This window comes from Patiria miniata, unplaced genomic scaffold, assembly GCF_015706575.1.
Source record: "Patiria miniata isolate m_02_andy unplaced genomic scaffold, ASM1570657v1 HiC_scaffold_4, whole genome shotgun sequence".
NCBI lineage: Eukaryota > Metazoa > Echinodermata > Asteroidea > Valvatida > Asterinidae > Patiria > Patiria miniata.
This window is the reverse complement of record NW_024037071.1, coordinates 9593137-9610906: the sequence shown is the minus strand read 5'-3', so window position 1 is coordinate 9610906 and position 17770 is coordinate 9593137. Positions and strand designations below refer to the sequence as shown.

At 40.2% G+C, this 17770-nt stretch overlaps 2 protein-coding genes across 2 annotated transcripts; one reads left to right on the top strand and one right to left on the bottom strand.

The window, feature by feature from the left end:
- Positions 1–2636: 2636 nt before the first annotated feature.
- LOC119740132 (cystatin-A-like) lies at positions 2637–9029 on the bottom strand. The gene is made up of 5 exons (XM_038215338.1): positions 8845–9029; positions 6609–6675; positions 5553–5638; positions 4636–4737; positions 2637–3645 (listed from the first exon to the last, which is right to left on the bottom strand). The coding sequence occupies exons 1-5, from the start codon at positions 8917–8919 to the stop codon at positions 3523–3525; spliced, it is 453 nt and encodes a 150-aa protein (XP_038071266.1). The 5' UTR covers positions 8920–9029; the 3' UTR covers positions 2637–3522.
- A 1048-nt stretch (positions 9030–10077) lies between these two features.
- Positions 10078–16876, top strand: LOC119740190 (cholinesterase 1-like). The gene is made up of 9 exons (XM_038215410.1): positions 10078–10521; positions 10967–11126; positions 11532–11609; positions 11781–11899; positions 12667–12843; positions 13214–13451; positions 14804–15188; positions 15529–15710; positions 15815–16876. The coding sequence occupies exons 1-9, from the start codon at positions 10138–10140 to the stop codon at positions 15931–15933; spliced, it is 1842 nt and encodes a 613-aa protein (XP_038071338.1). The 5' UTR covers positions 10078–10137; the 3' UTR covers positions 15934–16876.
- The last annotated feature ends 894 nt before the right edge of the window (positions 16877–17770 follow it).

Genomic DNA, 17770 nt, shown 5'->3' with positions numbered 1-17770 from the left:
AATTTGTTGGCTATTAGAGCGTTTTGTGGGCCATGAACTTGAGGGTTTGTTTTAAAACAAAAAAGCGTGAAAGCTGTGAATAGGACTGCGAGCTCGTGTTTCTGTGAAATTTAGGTGAAATGGGCCCAGAAATTGCTCTGTTATTGCTGTAATGATCAGGAGCGCAGGCATCATTTTTCAAAATGGCGATGCACTTCAGGCCTACTTTTAGGGGTGATCATCTTTGGATGGAATTTTCTACCAAAAGCCATCGGTAAACCCCCTAAAAATTAAACGGAAAATCAAAGACAATAAAATATGCTTTAATTTGATGTGTGCCTCAAACGCCACGGAGAGCTGTGAGTGGGCCCTATTTTTCCTGGATTTCGGAGGTGGGCGTATTTATCACTGGGGTCTATGGCAGTTTATTTACTGGTCTGCAACCATATGTGCAGGAAGCTTTGAGAGTGGAAAGCTATTATTGTTAAAGAGATCTGTAAAAAAAAAATTGATGACAGATGAATTTACTTCATCGATGGGAATGAACTTTACCAATTTCGTGGAGGTTTATAATTTTTGTACATTTTGTAGATTTACGCGTGTTTATATTCTTATGCTAGATGGTTGTTTCCTATGAACAGACTGGAGATTGATTGGCTAAATGATAAAAAGACATCGGTCGTTTTTTAGCTTTCAAAACTAGATTTCCGTTCACTGTAGATTTTCCAGTCAAAAAGTTGGACGAGATATAGTGATTTCGACTGATTTTTTGTTCAATTGCATATTATAGTTAATGCTAATAAGTTTGATTGTTATTCGGGCAAATATGGAGTTTTTGTTAAAGAATCTTTTCCTTTCTTAATTGCATGTATATAAACGCTACATTTTCTGTCCCGTATCCTGCCGTTTATAACGAAGCATCGTTTATTAGCAAGACAGCCAGTGCATGTTTAAGCCCGCCGCACGCGAGAGCTATCTGCTGACCAACTATGTATCGAGGCCGTTTGCTCAGCACGTACCAGTACCTATTAAACCGTGTGCGGTCAATTTCAAAAATGGAGGCCCCAAACGAAAGTGTCAGCGACGTTGTCAGCGACAATATTTTAGGCCAAATAAAAAAAAAATGTTTAGCGTCATGTCTTTTTGAAAAATAAAAAAGGGGGAGGAGGCCTTTTTTTCCTTCAAAAATGGCCGCCCGTCCCATTTTTCAAAACGACAGACCGTTTTTTTTTTCAAGATGGCCGCCATCTTTAAATCACGTGAACATGAGTATGTGGTTTCATTGGCTAGTTATTTTTTTTTGGGGGGGGGCTCAGCACGTAGCTCAGATTGCCCGCATACGGTGAGTTGTTTGCCTCGCGAGGCCAAAAAAATCAAACAGGGATAGATATTTGCCTCACGGCCTCACGAGGCAAGAAACGTAGCAAACAATTGATCACACACGGTGAGCTACGTACTGAGCAAACGACCACGAATGACCTTTTTCCTCAGCAAATAGTTCTCGCGTGTGCGGCGGGCTTTAGGGTGTTTAATGCACCAGTTCTATATGACTTTTTTATATACACAGATTTAAAGATGCGAAAGAAAATGGCGGAGCACGCCGGTAAAGCTTTCTTTCCTGAGCTACAGACAAATACTAGTTGCATATCAACTGCATGAGCACTCGACAATTTTGAGATCCAAAAGCTTCATGACCAAATTATAACTATAAGGCAAATTAGAAGAAAAAAAACTCATAGAGGTTGGGGCTGTTGGACAGATAGAAATTAGAGGGGAAAAATCACGTCGCCATTTTGGGAAAATGCGGTCGGCAATTACGTCGAGGATAATTATTTGTACCATCCAAGGATCCAGAACCGAACCTGTCACCGCTTGCATTGTAAAAATTGCAAATTCAAAGTTCTGACATTATTTAGGGGTTGTCATGGGATTTACTGAATACAGAAATACTGCTTGCCGAAGACAGGTATCATTGCCATTATGTATCGCTTAAGACTATTTTAAGCTATAGGGTCGATACACCTGTGTCCTTTTGCTTTTTCCAATAGACTTTATTTACGTGTCAGCCATAGTAAATTTAAAGCGAGGTAAACTCTTCATTGTTCTCGCGAGTAGAAACGAAAAGAGAAGAACTTTATTCAAAGTGATGATAGGGTTGGTACCAAATGTCCTGTGAAATTATTAAATCTGAAATGGTATCGATTAGCAGAAAACAAATGAAAGTTTTTTTTAAATGTGCCCACGGGCACACTTTTTGAACATGTGTTAGCAACAGAACCAATAACGAGACCCCGAATAATGTTTGTTTTGTGTAAATTATGTTTTTTGTGTTTTCTAAAAATAGCCACTAAGGCAACTTGATCAGGTTAATTCTTATGCATTTGAGGTTAATGTTTTTACCTCTAATCTAGATACATGGCACTTTGGTTTACTTTTGTATAATATTTTGCATACATATTTACTGTACAATATACATGGTACACAGAATTAGTACTTTTGACTTGTTCTCAAATAATAATATGAGTACATTTTCCAGGTGTTTATAACAGTTTCCAGGTCGTCCTTCCCTTAGTAACGTAACGTAACATTGGTGACACGGATTGCAAAAAAAAAATTCACAGGGGCGGATCCAGGAATTTTGGCAGGAGGGGGGGGGGGGTCAGGCCCGTCAGCAAATCAGTGCTGAAATACAGACATTTGTTTTCTCCGGACACTTAGCCTCCATAACATTAAATAGTGGGGGCGGGGGGTGGGGGTGGTACAATCTTCCAGTGGGGGCGCTGTTCAAATCCGACGATCATGCACACTACTAGGCTATCGCACATGTGCAAATGCCCCCTTAACCCCCGCTGGACACGCCTCTTTTTCGAGAGTTGCGGACAGGCGGATAGCAGTTTCGGAAATCAGCCGAAACAAAGTTATTTTCGTTAATGGTGTAAATTGAGGACACACACGTGCAACATCATCGATAAATTGAGGACAGGAACCAAAGCGAGGACTCCTCGGTTAGAAAATGTGTACAAAACCAATGAGAGCTGTTGCAAAAAAGTATAACTAAAGGAAAACATAAGAGGAACAATAGAAAAATCCTCGATATTCACCATAAACAAACGTGCTAGTACGTACGTGTACGTGTGCAGGCACGGCCGTGTGGCACGTACAGTATAGTAAAACGGGCACCGGACAAATCAGCCTAATATATATTAAGCTGTACGACCGACCAGCGTTGGAAATTGATACGAAAAATACCACTTTTCTTGAAAACGACAACATACCAGGTGCCATGATTTTACAAGATGCTTTAGACTGTCATTCACTAATATTCCAGCTAGGTATTTCAAAAGAATTTGGTAGTTTTATTTTTGGATGTTTGCAAATGTTGTATTTTCCCTTTAAAAGAGGATTCACTACTACTGCTATAAAAACTCTACTGCTGCGTAGTGCATTATACATATCATCCACCGACTTAAAATATAATGTTAAATTCACAGGTTAAATCTTTTCCAGTCAACCTTGGGTTCAAAACAGAAAACTAATCTGTTCTTATTTGAAGTATTCCAGTTTGTCAGTTTCAGTCTTTCCATCTTGGATGCTGTTCAATTCGACTTCTCCTTGGAGTGACTTATACAGACGTACATGAACAAACTTGCCATCACCAGTATCAACCTGAAATCATGAAGAAAGGAAAGTTGTGAGCAGACTGGTGGCTAAAATCACATAATTTTCATGTAATTCAGACTGTTGATAGAGAGCCTGACAATTCAAAGCAATAATAATATACTTACAGTTTACTATTATCCATGACATGACATGACATGTGCCATCATTTCCAATCGTGATTGCTATTTAAATATTAATTCACTATATACCTTGGCCCTTTTTTGATAAGCAATCTACTATATGCAAATTGTCAATTTCCATGACTTAATAATAATAGTGGGGACGTCTCTATAGTCCGAAGTCCCATTGGTCCGACGTCCCATTGGTCCGACGTCCCATTGGTCCGACGGCCCATTGCTCTATACGTTCCATTGGTATGAACGTCCCAGTGGTCCGACGTCCCATTGGTCCGACGTACCATTGGTCCGAAGTCCCATTGGTCCGAAGTCCCATTGGTCCGAAGCCCCATTGGTCCGAAGTCCCATTGGTCCGATGCCCCATAGGGTTAGGGTTGGGGTCACAAGTCACAAGTGGAACTACACAGTATTATGTTTCGGACCAATGGGACTTCGGACCAATGGGACTTCGGACCAATGGGACTTCGGACCAATGGCACTTCGGACCAATGGCACTTCGGACCAATGGCACTTCGGACCAATGGCACTTCGGACCAATGGCACTTCGGACCAATGGCACTTCGGACCAATGGCACTTCGGACCAATGGCACTTCGGACCAATGGCACTTCGGACTAATGGTACTTCTGACTATCGAGACGTAACCCTTCATAGTGATGTCATTTATAAGCAAACTCTCCTGCCTCAACTGTTATGATTGTGTTACATGATAATGAAGCATTAAGTTTTGTTTATGATAGAATGTACACTGTATTTGGAAATATTGCATCTATGATCTATGAGTTACCGGAACCTGGTACAAAAAAAATCATTTACTCAATGGACCAATTTTGGATAGAAAAGATTTATTTCATCAATACCTTAACAAAATAGTTGATACCAGCGACAATCTGATATCTGTACAGCTTGGCTTCAAACTTCTCGAAACTTCTTCCCACGGCCGCTTCTGCCATGTATTTCACCTGACACATGTAGTTGAATAACAAGAAGTTGGAATAAACGGAAACAATTCATTTGAGCAATATTGAGTGAAACATCTGGTATGCTGGAATTGTTTCTCATCATTACATTGAAATGCATGCATCTGTAGCGTGTCAAAATGTGATAACATTACCAGATTCATGAAACAATGTTACAGATTAGTCGGCCTTATGCGTAGCGGCCATCTTAGATGGCATCTTGTGTTATTGTAATTAAGTAACAATGAAGGCACAACAGGTTCAGTCATGCATAGCCCAGCAAAACATATAGACAGTGCCCTCTAAAGATGGCTGATACATGCATAAGGGCGGGCGGATCCAGGGGGGCCAATAATTTGGGAACCCAATTTTTTTTTTTAAGTGACGTCGCAATAAAGGCAGACACTGCGTGCACCACCATCTTTTCCTCAAAAAAAATTTGGTTGAAGTGGTCAAAAATTGCCTCAGATCGCACCACAGAGCATCTAGAATCCAACATTTTTTCGATGCCTTAAGCGGGCCCCGAACACCATACCGTGATTTTTTGACCATCTTTTTGGGGACTAATTTCTTTCTTTCTTTTTGCCCCGCCCCTCAAAAAATTGGGTTCTGGATCCGCCCCTGGTCTACCCCCCCCCCCCCCAAAAAAAAAAAACAAGCCTGAATAAAGCCACTGATTTCTCTCAATTCATTTTTCTGGCTCTACAATTACAACATAATTTGTGAACCCCCCCCCCCCCCCCCTTGCCAGAGCGTGGAATTCTTTTTTATTTTTCTATGATTGGCGGGCCGGACACAGTGGGCGGGGTTTACAGTACCTGATCAACATATCCCTGAATTTCATCGTTCGCTTTCAGCGGTCCACTCAGTCCACCGGAGATCCGCTTGGTCGCCGCAATGTCGACTTAGGAATAATGATAGTTTCAAACCAGGAAAACATAAAACAAGTTCACAAAATCAGCAGATACAAACTACACACTGCGACAATCACGAGACATGTACAAGGTCTTGCATTTGTATGGAACGCCAAGCCCACATTCTATAGTCCCCTTTCATTTTCTTCATCAATTCCATCATGCCATTCGGCGATTTCATCACTTCATTCCACGATTTTATCATTCCATCGGCAATTTTATCATTCCATCACCAAAGTGCTATTTTCATGATTTTTTTTCAGTATTTGAAAAAGCTCTCAGCTTTAATCTGATACCAAAAACATGACAATCCACGTATCCCCTTTTTTTAAAGGCAAATGTTTTGGGGTTGTATTTTGGGGGGGTTACCCTGTATTGCATTATTATCACTGTCCAGTTTATTGTTCTCTTGTTGTGACGTCATGATTTTTTATAAGGCAATTTTGTGGCCACCATATCTCAACAATACGATTAGTTATGATTCTATTTCTTTGCACATTTTCTCATATTGATCTGAAAATTCACCTCATGGAATGTCAAGACCATGTGACCCATACTTCCTGTTTTACCGGAAGTGCGATTATTAAAGATTCTAATATCAAATTTTAATAGTTACAATTTTTTGGAAAAATCATTAAATCATTTGGCACTGTCCAATAGACAACTACAAACATTTTGGAAACAGCTCTGTGTTTGTTCAGTTACAATCACTTCTAGTTATACTTATATAGTAACAAGCTTTCAATCTTGCAAACAAGAACGGTCTGTTGACCACTAACATCCCCAAGTTTGCCCCATCACAAGTATTAAAACAACCGTAGGTAAAAATTATGTTGAGAACATACTGAGTTTAAAAGAAATAGCTGCATTAAAATCCAAATCTCATTTCAACAAATTATGACAATTTTTGTCATGCATGAAGAGTCCGCTTCTTTCTTGATTGGATATCTGTGTTTGTACCTTCAGATTTCTTGTCTTCGGTTAATTCCTTCAGGACACGATCAATCAAGAATTCCAACTCCTCTTGCTGATAATTCATGGACAAGGGAAAAAGAAGGTTTTAAGATAGTCTCTTGTAAACTGATCTGCCTGCCTAAAACCAGGGTGACCGTAAGGTCAGAGCCAAATTCTGCTAAAACGCACATCAAAAATCTGTCAGATTTATCAAAAATCTGCCGAATTCCCCAGAATTACTCGAAATACACTATAAACAATTAAAATCACATGTTGCCTTCATTAAGGTTCAAATTACATTATAAACAATCTATTGTCACATAAAGATGTCATGAAATTATCGTAAATTTCGGGCAAAACCTGGATCCAGCTACGACAAAGTCCGTTCCCAGTGAACCTCAGCACCTAGACCAGCCAACCTGTCCCATTATACAAGGGTTTGTTTGAAAGGATTGAGGCTTTTTAAAACAAAAGTACTATTTTTGTTCAAATTTGCTGTTTTTCTGTCAAATAACCATTTTTGCAGAATTCTGCCAGAAATCTGCCAAAAAATCCATTCTGTCAAATTTTCTGTCAAACTCGTTTTTTAACAGAAATTATGTCAAAGTTAGCCGAAAAGAGGTTAAAACGGTCACCCTGCCTAAAACGTACGTGCAAATGGCGCCCTCTTATAACTTCCAGCCACCTGGAAGTAGTCGGTAATGGATATAGTCATCGAATTCCAGGGAAACTGTTACAACACAAACTCTAAATTTTACATTGAAGTTTGATTAATGTCCCAATTGACATATGGCCAATTTGACTGATACAGCGATAGCCTTCTCGTATCCATTATCCATATCGCAAGTTATTTATTTGGTTTTTAATTTGTTTTTATGTCAACACGTTTGAGCGACATTTAAAACAAAAATGATACCACTTAGGTATCATTTTATAGTAATAAAACCTATTGTTGCTTTTTCCCTACAGCGTTTAGAATTTATTTTACTTCGGTTTTATTTGAACATGTAAAAAAAAAACCTACTCAAATTACAATATGCCAATCTGTCACCAGGTAGAGTACCCTGTAGCCCATTAAAGTTGAAATTTTATTAACATGGCAGCAGAAATCGCAAAATCTTGTGAAAAATACCATTTTCCAACTTTAATTCAACTGTAACTTTGTTATATAACCTGTGTTTTTCCATTAAACACAATCTTGCTATCACTTTGTAAACATGTTTAGAAACTAAGCTTTATGTGTTCAAAGTTCAGTTGCTGAACACTATCCTCCCTTACTATAAACCTGTTTAGTGTTTTAAAATGTTCACAAACTGATAGCAAGAAAGTGTTTAGAAAAGTGTTTAATTGGTAAACACAGTTTTTGCAGTGTATGGTGCACAGCACTTACGAGCAATTTTGATGGATTTGGGTGCTGTAGCAAATTTAATTATTATTTACTTAATATGTTAAAAGTCTCTAGTAAAGGAAATTAAAATCCTTATGATACCTATGAAGGTGAAGCCGAAGGGCAGCCTTCTTTCTTCTGAATGACTGACCGACCAACGGACCGACCCACCCACTCACCGAGTGACAGAGTCGCTGCATGTATGTCCTAAACTATCCAAATTGATGTCCAACTAATAACACTGACCAACTTTCCGAAACTGTCCAGCTGAGACTGACAATTGACCAGCTGTCGATTGTTTTTAGTCCATCTTGAATGTTATGGGCAATTTCTTTTCATAAATAATAATTTTAATTTCAGAAAGTCAGAATCAATAAACTACTGGCAGGTTTTTTTTAGACACTAATCACCTCAGTCTATTTTTGTTTATCAAAATCGATGTTTAATTAGCACATTGTTGACTTATGCCAAATTCACTTCACTATAGTAAAAAAAATATTGACTGATTTTCTTAGTTATTGAAAATTGACAAGGAGTTTACTTATTAAACATGCAAAGTTTCATTCTATGACTAGAAAAAGTAGTTTAATTTTACTCCAATTTTAGTTATTTACATAACTATTTTTCAAATACTGACTGGAAAAATCTAGTCAGATTGACTGATTTTCAGTTGCACCCAGCTGACCCTGAATAGCTAGTCAAATTTAACTGGTTTCTAATCAAATCTGACTAATTTTTTTTTTTTTAGAGTGTACTGGATTCTTTGAGAGATACCAAAAATGGCTGTTTAAGGGTATGAAACCAGGCTTTGCCCTTGCCCAAACCAACTTTCTCTCAAATGCCATTCATTCTTACCTCATTCATGGCGTCGGTGATCTGGAACCCAACAAGTCCCAGCACCAAGACAGCAGCAGCTACCCAGCGAAACATTCTCCTCTTGATTTCAGAAACTCGGAAGGACAAACGTTCTGACAAGCACTGAACTCTAGCCTAGTGTACGCTAGCGAGACCACACACCAGAGTGAGGGAGTGGCAGAAAGTGTTATGCATTTCTACTTACGCAAATGCCTCTATCCCATAATGTTTGCCAGAAAAAAAATGAGCATTGTTTACAGCACAATGAATTTATTCGTTATCATGCATATTTACGGAAGCGTTAAAGGGACATAATACAAGCTAAAAAAAAAAAAATAGGTCATAATTATGACTTATATCTCATAATTATGACTTATTATTAAGTCATTGTTATGACTTATATAATTATGACATATCTCATAATTATGACTTATTAAGTCGTATTTATGACTTATATGTTATAATAATGACTTAGTATTAAGTCATATTTATGAGATATCCTAAGTCGTAATTTCGACTTAATACTAAGTCGTAATTATAAGATATAAGTCATAATTATGAATAAAAAGTCATTACGGCATGAAATCCCGGAAATTGCATGTTTTGGATTGTTTACTTATCCTATTTCAGAAGTCTGGTTGAAAGAAAACTAACGCGGCGGACATGTTGTGGCATAAGCATACCAAGCCGTCTCTAAGTCTATTCAAATGTATGTGCTTTTGTGTGTTTGGTTTTCTTTATTTTTGAATAAAGTTTTGCCATCTCATCATTGGTATCAGTAAAAGGTTAAAGCGAGTGCAACTAGGTAGAGAACTTGTTTACCTATCAGACTTGAACAAAGCAACAATGGCTGACCTTGTTACCGGTGCCGTATGAAAATTAAACTCCTTTAGAAATCCTGTCCTTTTGATCTTCATGGCCTCGCGGAATGAGAGTTATCGGTCTTCTGTGCACTGAGACATGCGCGTTACGGTCAAAGGGCCTGTATTTCATAGAGTCAATTTTTTTCTCTAAACCCATGGTTTTGTGTGGCAAATGTTACTTATTGGCAGAACGCAATGACGTATGAAGACTGGTATTCATTATTGCGTGCAGCGGCCACACAAAGTAAATATGTCGCACTCGGTGTATACCTTTCATGTTATCCAAATAACAGTGTACTATGAACCTGGTACGCCCGTTTAAAAAAAGAATGCGTATGCATCGTCAGTTGTAGAATCGCCAGTGACTAAATGCACGTCAGTGCCTGAACCAGGGACATATTCGTCGAAGCGTTCGAACGTCAACTTCACAATGAGTAGATATACATTCTTGTTGTTTATGTTGGGGAAATCCCTGATCGTTCTCAGCTTCTTAGCAGTAGTCCGATCCCAGCCCAGGGTTACCGTTGAGCAGGGTGTAATTGAGGGCACAACCGAGACCTTTAAGGAAGATGAGTTCACCGGAGCAGGAGGCACGAAGGTGGATGTCTTCAAGGGGATACCGTTTGCCGAGCCGCCTCTCGGTCAGTTGCGCTTCAAGCCTCCGATGGAGAAGGCAGCGTGGGGTGAGGAGGTCTATGATGCCACCTTCTTCAGGCCTGCCTGCCTTCAAGATCCCTTCTACGCCTTCACGTTGGGTTTTGAGACGGACGAGAACTGTCTTCATCTCAATATCTTTGCGCCAAATAAGTCGGTGGTGAGTCGAAGTGGGATGGTTTCCATCCGCCCGTGTAGGTCTGAGTTCATGTGAGAATTGTCACGTTTCAATACCCGTATAATCTGTTGACAGAACAGGAAGGGTGTCAGTCAAGTTGGAGGTGATGTGATCGGACAAATTCAGTCGTATTTAAACGGTCGTGTCATATCACAAAATGCTAAGAATCTCACTGTGTTGTTGGGAGGATCGCTGTAATTACGTAATTACGTGTAAGTGTTTTCCTTTTTTTTCATTCTCGACTTCGTCTATGGCTTTTGTTTCATCAATGGCGTAAGACTCAATGGCTTAAGATTCACCAAAAGCCTTAACTTTGTTTCTGAAGCTTATAACAATGGACCCACATTTTTGGGGGGCTCGATTCCTTTATTTTTACAAACCCACATTGTATCACTGTATTTTAAGTCATTCTTACTCGTGTTTTCAGGAAGGGGGAGCTGCCGTTATGGTCTGGATCCATGGCGGTGGATTCACGTTTGGCTCTGCGATAGAACGGGTCTATAATGGACTGCCATTGGCCGCTGTGGGTGAGGTCATTGTAGTCACCGTCAACTATCGCCTTGGCGTCTTCGGATTTCTGTCAACGGGTACGCTGTTTTAGCCCAAGAACTCTCATGTCAATATTTATACAAAGCATGAAACAAGATATAAACCTCTGGTCACCTTTAAACAAACAAAAGAGGGTTTGAACCAAAGTCCTGTTTGGGCCAAGGTGACTATTGTTCTGTGGGTGAAGGTGTCAGGCCCTGATGATAAAATGATATTGATGTACATGTATACACAATCGTATGATGCACATGTTACGAAGAGTATCTCCCTTTGTCTGCTAGAAAGAAAGCGACAGATATCAATGGGAAAGGAAGGCAGAATACAAAACATTTTTAAAAGATCACCCTCACACTTAATTTTCTGTAGCAATCTTGTTGGTAGAGAGCACTTGTCAAATATCGGCAGCGCCTCAATTTTTTTTTAAATATTTCTCCTGACTGCAGATGATGAAGTATCGCCAGGCAATGTGGCACTGTTGGATACTGTCCTCGCTTTGGAGTGGGTCCAACAGAACATCGAAGGTATACGCTATAAGCTTTACACAAAATGTCTTACTAACGTTCTTGAATTATGAAGCAAGCAACGTTCAAATCATGCCAAGCCCTCGATAATTTGGGTTGAAAATCATGTAGCTCTATCGAAGTCACACAAACTGTTTTTCATGACTACGAGACGTTTGCTTGGTCCGACAGTTTTCGGTGGCAATAAGGAGCGGGTCACGATCTTCGGTGAGAGTGCTGGAGCAGTTCTGGTGGGATTCCTCGTGCTGTCTGAGATGGCAAACGGATTGTTCAGTCAGGCAATAGTAGAGGTAAACAGTCACCACGAAATAATCGAGAAAAAAAATGACACTGCTTAAGTAACCCTCGGGCTACATTAATTTTGCCGCTACGTATTTTGGCACCCTACTTATCGTAAAAGCGTATTAGCATCGGGTCACATGGTGCACTTTTTAGGAATCATCTTCTTGGAATATTAGGGTGTTTTCCTATACCCCCAAATGCTCTTAGTCTTCTTATGAGCCACCATGTTGACTTGGCTAGTTCCTCATTCGTCCATACAGTTAAAACTGCTGGGAAAGTTTATGCCGGCTGCAATAATAGCTCAGCATTGTAAAGTTAGCCGATAGAGTTTAAAGACAGCTATTCTAAAGTTCAGCCTTAATTCTAAGCATAATTATTTTACGTATATGATAACATAACGAGATAATGTCATGACTTATAAAAAAAAAAAAACTCCTCTGGGAATTTATTCTGCCTGAAATGGTACCAATCGGAAGCAAACAATCATTAAAGATGTGTTTTAAAAAGGGTTCCCGCGGGTCTTCTTGACATGCATGCACTGGTAACGGAATCCATTAAAGACCTCCAGAAAGTTTTGCATACGTTTTCTCTGATTTCTCAAACTGTTTGTAGCCACTGAGCTAAAACTTCGACATGTTAGTTGTTATGCATCTTACTTAAGATTATGAATCTGCTGCTTCAAACGAAAACAAATCAAAAAGGCAAATGATCCTTCAACCTTTACAAGGAATCTACAAACTTACCAACTAAATACATTTTTTTTTCTTTTATGTAGAGTGGTGGGTCAATTTCACAAGAGGTCGGGCCATTAACCGAAGAAGGCGACAAGGTGCTTCGCCAGAGGGCCTTCCAGTTGGGCGAGACTGTTGGGTGCAGTAAGTCGGACAGCGCAGCTCTGATTAGCTGTCTGCAAGAAGTTGACGGCAACGGTCTTATTCAGGCTCAATTAGCGGTATAACATCACAAAATGTTGACTTCCTTTGGTTTACTAGTCAAACTGAATCAAATGATAGCTAGCAGAATGTGGAATGTTTTAATAAGTCTGTCCGTGTTGTTCTACACCAGAGGGGATCTTGAACTCACATTGTATTCATGCTGCTGACTGCCAAGATGTTGTCAGACATTTTACGTCTAACAAACCACCCGTCCAAGATACGATTTGTAGAATCAAGATGCCATCCCTATATTTCTCCGACATACCTAACCTCGGGATGCGCCACTGACACTAAACCCTACCTCATACTCCTATTCTTTATCCATTAATCAAGTTACATGTGTTCAGCTCTTCTAGTGCAAAGTTATAAATGTTTCATGCTTTTCAGGTTTATGATCGGATGTATCCCAACGTGGACGGTACTTTCCTGACCATGACCCCGCTCGACGCGTACGCCTCTGGGACCTACAACCACGTGCCGATGCTCATTGGTACGAATGCTGACGAGGGGACGTTGTTCTTCGCGTTCAACCCTCTATTTGTGGAGTACTTGACCGATAAAGAGCCACCCCGTGTCAACAGGACCGTGTTTGATGCGCTCCTTGTGAGCACGTTCAAGATGTTTGGTAAGACCTCATATTATCTGTTTCTATTACTACTATGGGAAAGCGTACCGAGTAATATGGAATTAGGTTCAGTAATGCACCTGGGCTTTTTTATAGCATATTAGGTGATTAGAATTGTATTCGAGTCAGCAAACATCGAGTGCAAATCCGAGTCCAAGTCACCTCTCCTGAGTCCCCTTTCCCGTGTCCGAGTCCATGCAGGTCGAGTCCGAGTCATGAGTCATATTTTGAGGTCCTGCTAAAACCTCACAGTGTAAATGTTTCCATTATTTTCAAAGCTTTCTCTGGAAATACGTGTATAACATGTCAAATAAGGCAAGGCACCAGTGTTTGGAAAGGATAATCTGGTACTGAACACTATCAAGCTTGCATTTACACAATATCAAAGTGTGGACGCTGGGATACATGTTTTGATACATTCAATTTGATTTCCGAAATCAATCGGAAACAAGCCAGCTGCATGCACTGTGTATGTACAGTACTTAGATGCGTTTCTTCTGCACCGCACATACTGTATGGCTTGCTCATGAGAGGATTAAAAATAATTTGTAATTATATTATTGAAAACAATCAGTGATATGTGGTAATTTTCGTCTAGTCCCGAGTCGCGCAGGTCGAGTCCGAGTCCAAGTCCGAGTCCGCAGGGTCAAGTCCGAGTTCCAGTCATTTGTCATTGTGACTCGAGACCGAGTCCGAGTCACGGAAAATGGGACTCGAGTCGGACTCGCGTCCCAGTCCGAGTCACGAGTCATACAAGTATGTTACTTAGAGAGGGCAGGGCCAGGGAGTTCAAATCTTCCTCATTTGCAATGTGATCTTTTGTAAGAGATGCCAAGGACTCTTTTAAAACATCTCATTTCCACTGCTTAGATCTTCTTTTGCAGTACTGCTGTCAGGGTCCTCACATGCAGACAGGAAGATGGAGAGGACCAGTGCGTGCAGGAGCTTCAGCTTGGATTTAAGAGCAATGTTCTTATCTCTTTAGATTGGTCTGAGTTTCGTTTGTGCGGCTCATGAAATGATTTCAATCTTTGAGCCTCCTCACTGATGATGGCTCCAAGGTACTTGAACTGTTTCACCGTCTCTAGCTCTTGTCCTCTGACCGTGATCTTCCTCGTGTAGGCGGGCCCTAGGAGTTTAATTTATCGGTACCGATACGGAAGTATATAGCTACCTGCGTTGGACTGGCATCCCTTCCAGGAGGAATAGAAGTACATGCATATAATGCTGAAGTCGTTTCATGTCGAAGCCAATCGTGTAAAGGCCTATTAGTATTTTTAGACCCAGGGAAACAACCTTATTTAAGTAACTGTACAAGTATTTACTATTGTATAATTTTTTTGCTTTTACAGCTCTATATGACAAAGCAGTGTTTGATGCTACCGAAATGAGGTACATTGACTGGTCGCAAGCCGGGTACGAAGACGCCGATTACTTCCGATCAATGGTGGAATTCTCAGGCGACTGGCTCTTCACCTGCAACGTCGACAAACTCGCCCGACTCCACGCCAGGGAGAATCGAGTGTATCGGTACCTGATGACACATGTCCCAACCGTGTCCTACTACAGCTTTCAAGGAGTGACGCCGGGCTGGATCGGAGCGGGCCACGCCGAGGAGCTCACGTTCGTCTTCGGGGCGGCGTTCGTGCCCGGAAACCCTTCGGCTAATCTGACAGACGCCGAGAAAGTGTTTTCCGTCAAATTCATGAAATTGTGGACAAATTTCGCCAAGACCGGGTGAGTATTAAAACAAAGTAGGACGCCCACGTTGGTCCGTTCAAAAGAAAACGAAACCATCCTTAAAACTTTACTACATTGCACTTGATGGTTGTCATAGCAGATAATTGCTCCCCAAAAAAGTACAACAGCTAGGACAAATGTGCGGCCTAGACCTGCGCTAATGATGCGACTTGAAAGCAATTTACCCTGAATGCATTTTTTTGCTATACCTTGTGTTGTTCTATATCTGAAAAATTCTTCGTAATAGCTGATGTCCATTTAGTCAGGATTTAAACATATATACCGCGATCTACACATTTGACGTGTTTCTATGTATCGCTGTTTCGTTTCCGATCAGAAATACAAGCGAGGAGTCAGCGGGTTCCCCGCCGATTTCGGACGAGTACATCTGGCCACTGTTCAGCAGCCCCGATTTGGAGTACAAGGTGCTAGACCTGAACCTGACAACGAGCCGAGCTCTCAAAAGTGACCAATGCTACTTCTGGAACAACTACGTGGAGCAGCTTAGGACATTGTTAGGTAAGAACATATCTCAGTTTCTTCCAGCAAAAACTGTAGCAAAGGCTCCAGTGTGACACATGAGGTTGGTAATTGTGGTGTTTTGATTTTATTCTTACTGTCAGGTGATCTGGATGAGGTAGAGCGTGACTGGCGACAATCCTTCGAGACCTGGAAGAACACCGACATAGCGGATTGGAGAGAAGAATTCAATAAATACAAAGCAACTACTGATAACAATTAAACCCGTATCGATCCGGCAAGCTCTAGAACCTCTCCCTGTGACGTCATTCCCCGCGTTTTCTGGCAGGCAAAACAGCCACCAAAACATTTGTTTTATGTGATTATCACATGCATGGTGTATACGGTAAAATGTCAATACTTTTCAGCCATCACCCGTAGATCAAGCGATACACAGGCGCGGTAATAGAAGACTTTGCGGAAAGTTGGCATCACTGTGCACAACAGAATTTTGACATGGTGTGGTTTTTATTCCCAAAGTTTATGTAAAATCACCACTAGGGAAAAATGCCAACATACGCGCTGTAGTTGCGGTAATATCACTTTTGAAGCATTGAACCTTTTCTCGATCGTTGATTATAGTACGGACTTATTGGTAGTATTGCGCATGCCTTAGCGAAGATAATTTGGAGGTGACCGGTCACGTGAGAGGGTGTCATCATCACTGTGCACAACAGAATTTTGACATGGTGTGGTTTTTATTCCCAAAGTCTATGTAAAATCACCACTAGGGAAGAATGCCAACATACGCGCTGTAGTTGCGGTAATATCACTTTTGAAGCATTGAACCTTTTCTCGATCGTTGATTATAGTACGGACTTATTGGTAGTATTGCGCATGCCTTAGCGAAGATAATTTGGAGGTGACCGGTCACGTGAGAGGGTTTAACCAATTAAAGGGTAAATGAGTCCGATTTTCATAGGAGTCTAATTTTCATAATGGCATCGACACCCAAGATTTGAATATGACGTCAAAGTTGACGTCTCCAAACTTATGCCCAGTCTTGAATTATTAAAAGCACCTTTTTTAGATGTAAGACTTGAAAACTGTTTTGGTGTTTTTAAACAGATAATTATCAAAAGTTCAAAAGTCTTTGTGTTATAAGATTAATATTCTCAGGTTATTCATTGTGATTAGGCCAGAATTACTTTCATCAATTCCGTGGACATGTGATGGGACTTGGCTTCTTTTATTTTGTATTATTAGCATTTTGGGGGCTTCAATAAGTGAACAATTTTGATAACTTTCTATTTGGTAATTATTTGCAATAACATTTCTAGTGCGACCATGTTAACAACTTTTCATTTGGAACTTACTCAACTTGGAGCAGCGATCAGACTTATTTGTGTTCGATGTTTGCTTTGTTTAAAGGAATATACATCATTTGCTTTTGCTGTAATTTTAAGAAATGGATGGAATTGGGGGTTTGAAAATATATAGCAAATATAGTTACACTGACTTTTTTGAGATTTTGGGTTCGAAAATGCTATAAAAACCAAGTAAAACAATCATTTTCCTGTAGTCTGGTTCCCTGACTCCATATAAGAAGAAACACAGCAGTTTACATACATTGGGGAATTGTAAGGTCAGGGAACCAGTCTAGCTGGCTTGTACCCGTTCATAGGTGTGTAATCGATTGCAAACAAGTGCGATGGTCAATTGGGGCCAGTATTTGAAAAAAAAGCCAGTTTTTTTCCAACGCTGGTCGGCCGACCAGCATTGAAAATTGATACAAAAATACCACTTTTCTTGAAAATGACAGTATACCAGGTGCCATGATTTTACAGGATGCTTTACACTGTCATTCACTAACAGTCCAGCAAGGTACATGTATTTCAAAATGATTTGGTAGTTTTATTTTTTGATGTTTGCAAATGTTGTATTTTCCCTTTAACATGTTGGCGAAATACGAGGATTTTCCTCACCGTAAACATGTGCTCTGCTAGAAATGCGCTAGATTTGTTTCTACTATAGTTGCCACATGTTTAATGAAATTTCCAATAACATGGTAGATCTAGCTGGCTGCTAAAATGACGAGGAAATCGAGTACGTTTAGCAGA

Coding starts and splice junctions, on each gene's coding strand:
- LOC119740190 (XM_038215410.1), top strand. CDS start 10,138: ATGAGTAGATATACATTCTTGTTGTTTATGTTGGGGAAATCCCTGATC. Junction 11,900..12,666: donor TCAGTCAGGCAATAGTAGAG/GTAAACAGTCAC, acceptor TCTTTTATGTAG/AGTGGTGGGTCAATTTCACA. Junction 15,189..15,528: donor ACAAATTTCGCCAAGACCGG/GTGAGTATTAAA, acceptor GTTTCCGATCAG/AAATACAAGCGAGGAGTCAG.
- LOC119740132 (XM_038215338.1), bottom strand. CDS start 8,919: ATGTTTCGCTGGGTAGCTGCTGCTGTCTTGGTGCTGGGACTTGTTGGG. Junction 6,676..8,844: donor TCACCGACGCCATGAATGAG/GTAAGAATGAAT, acceptor ATGAATTATCAG/CAAGAGGAGTTGGAATTCTT. Junction 4,738..5,552: donor TTCAGGGATATGTTGATCAG/GTACTGTAAACC, acceptor TACATGTGTCAG/GTGAAATACATGGCAGAAGC.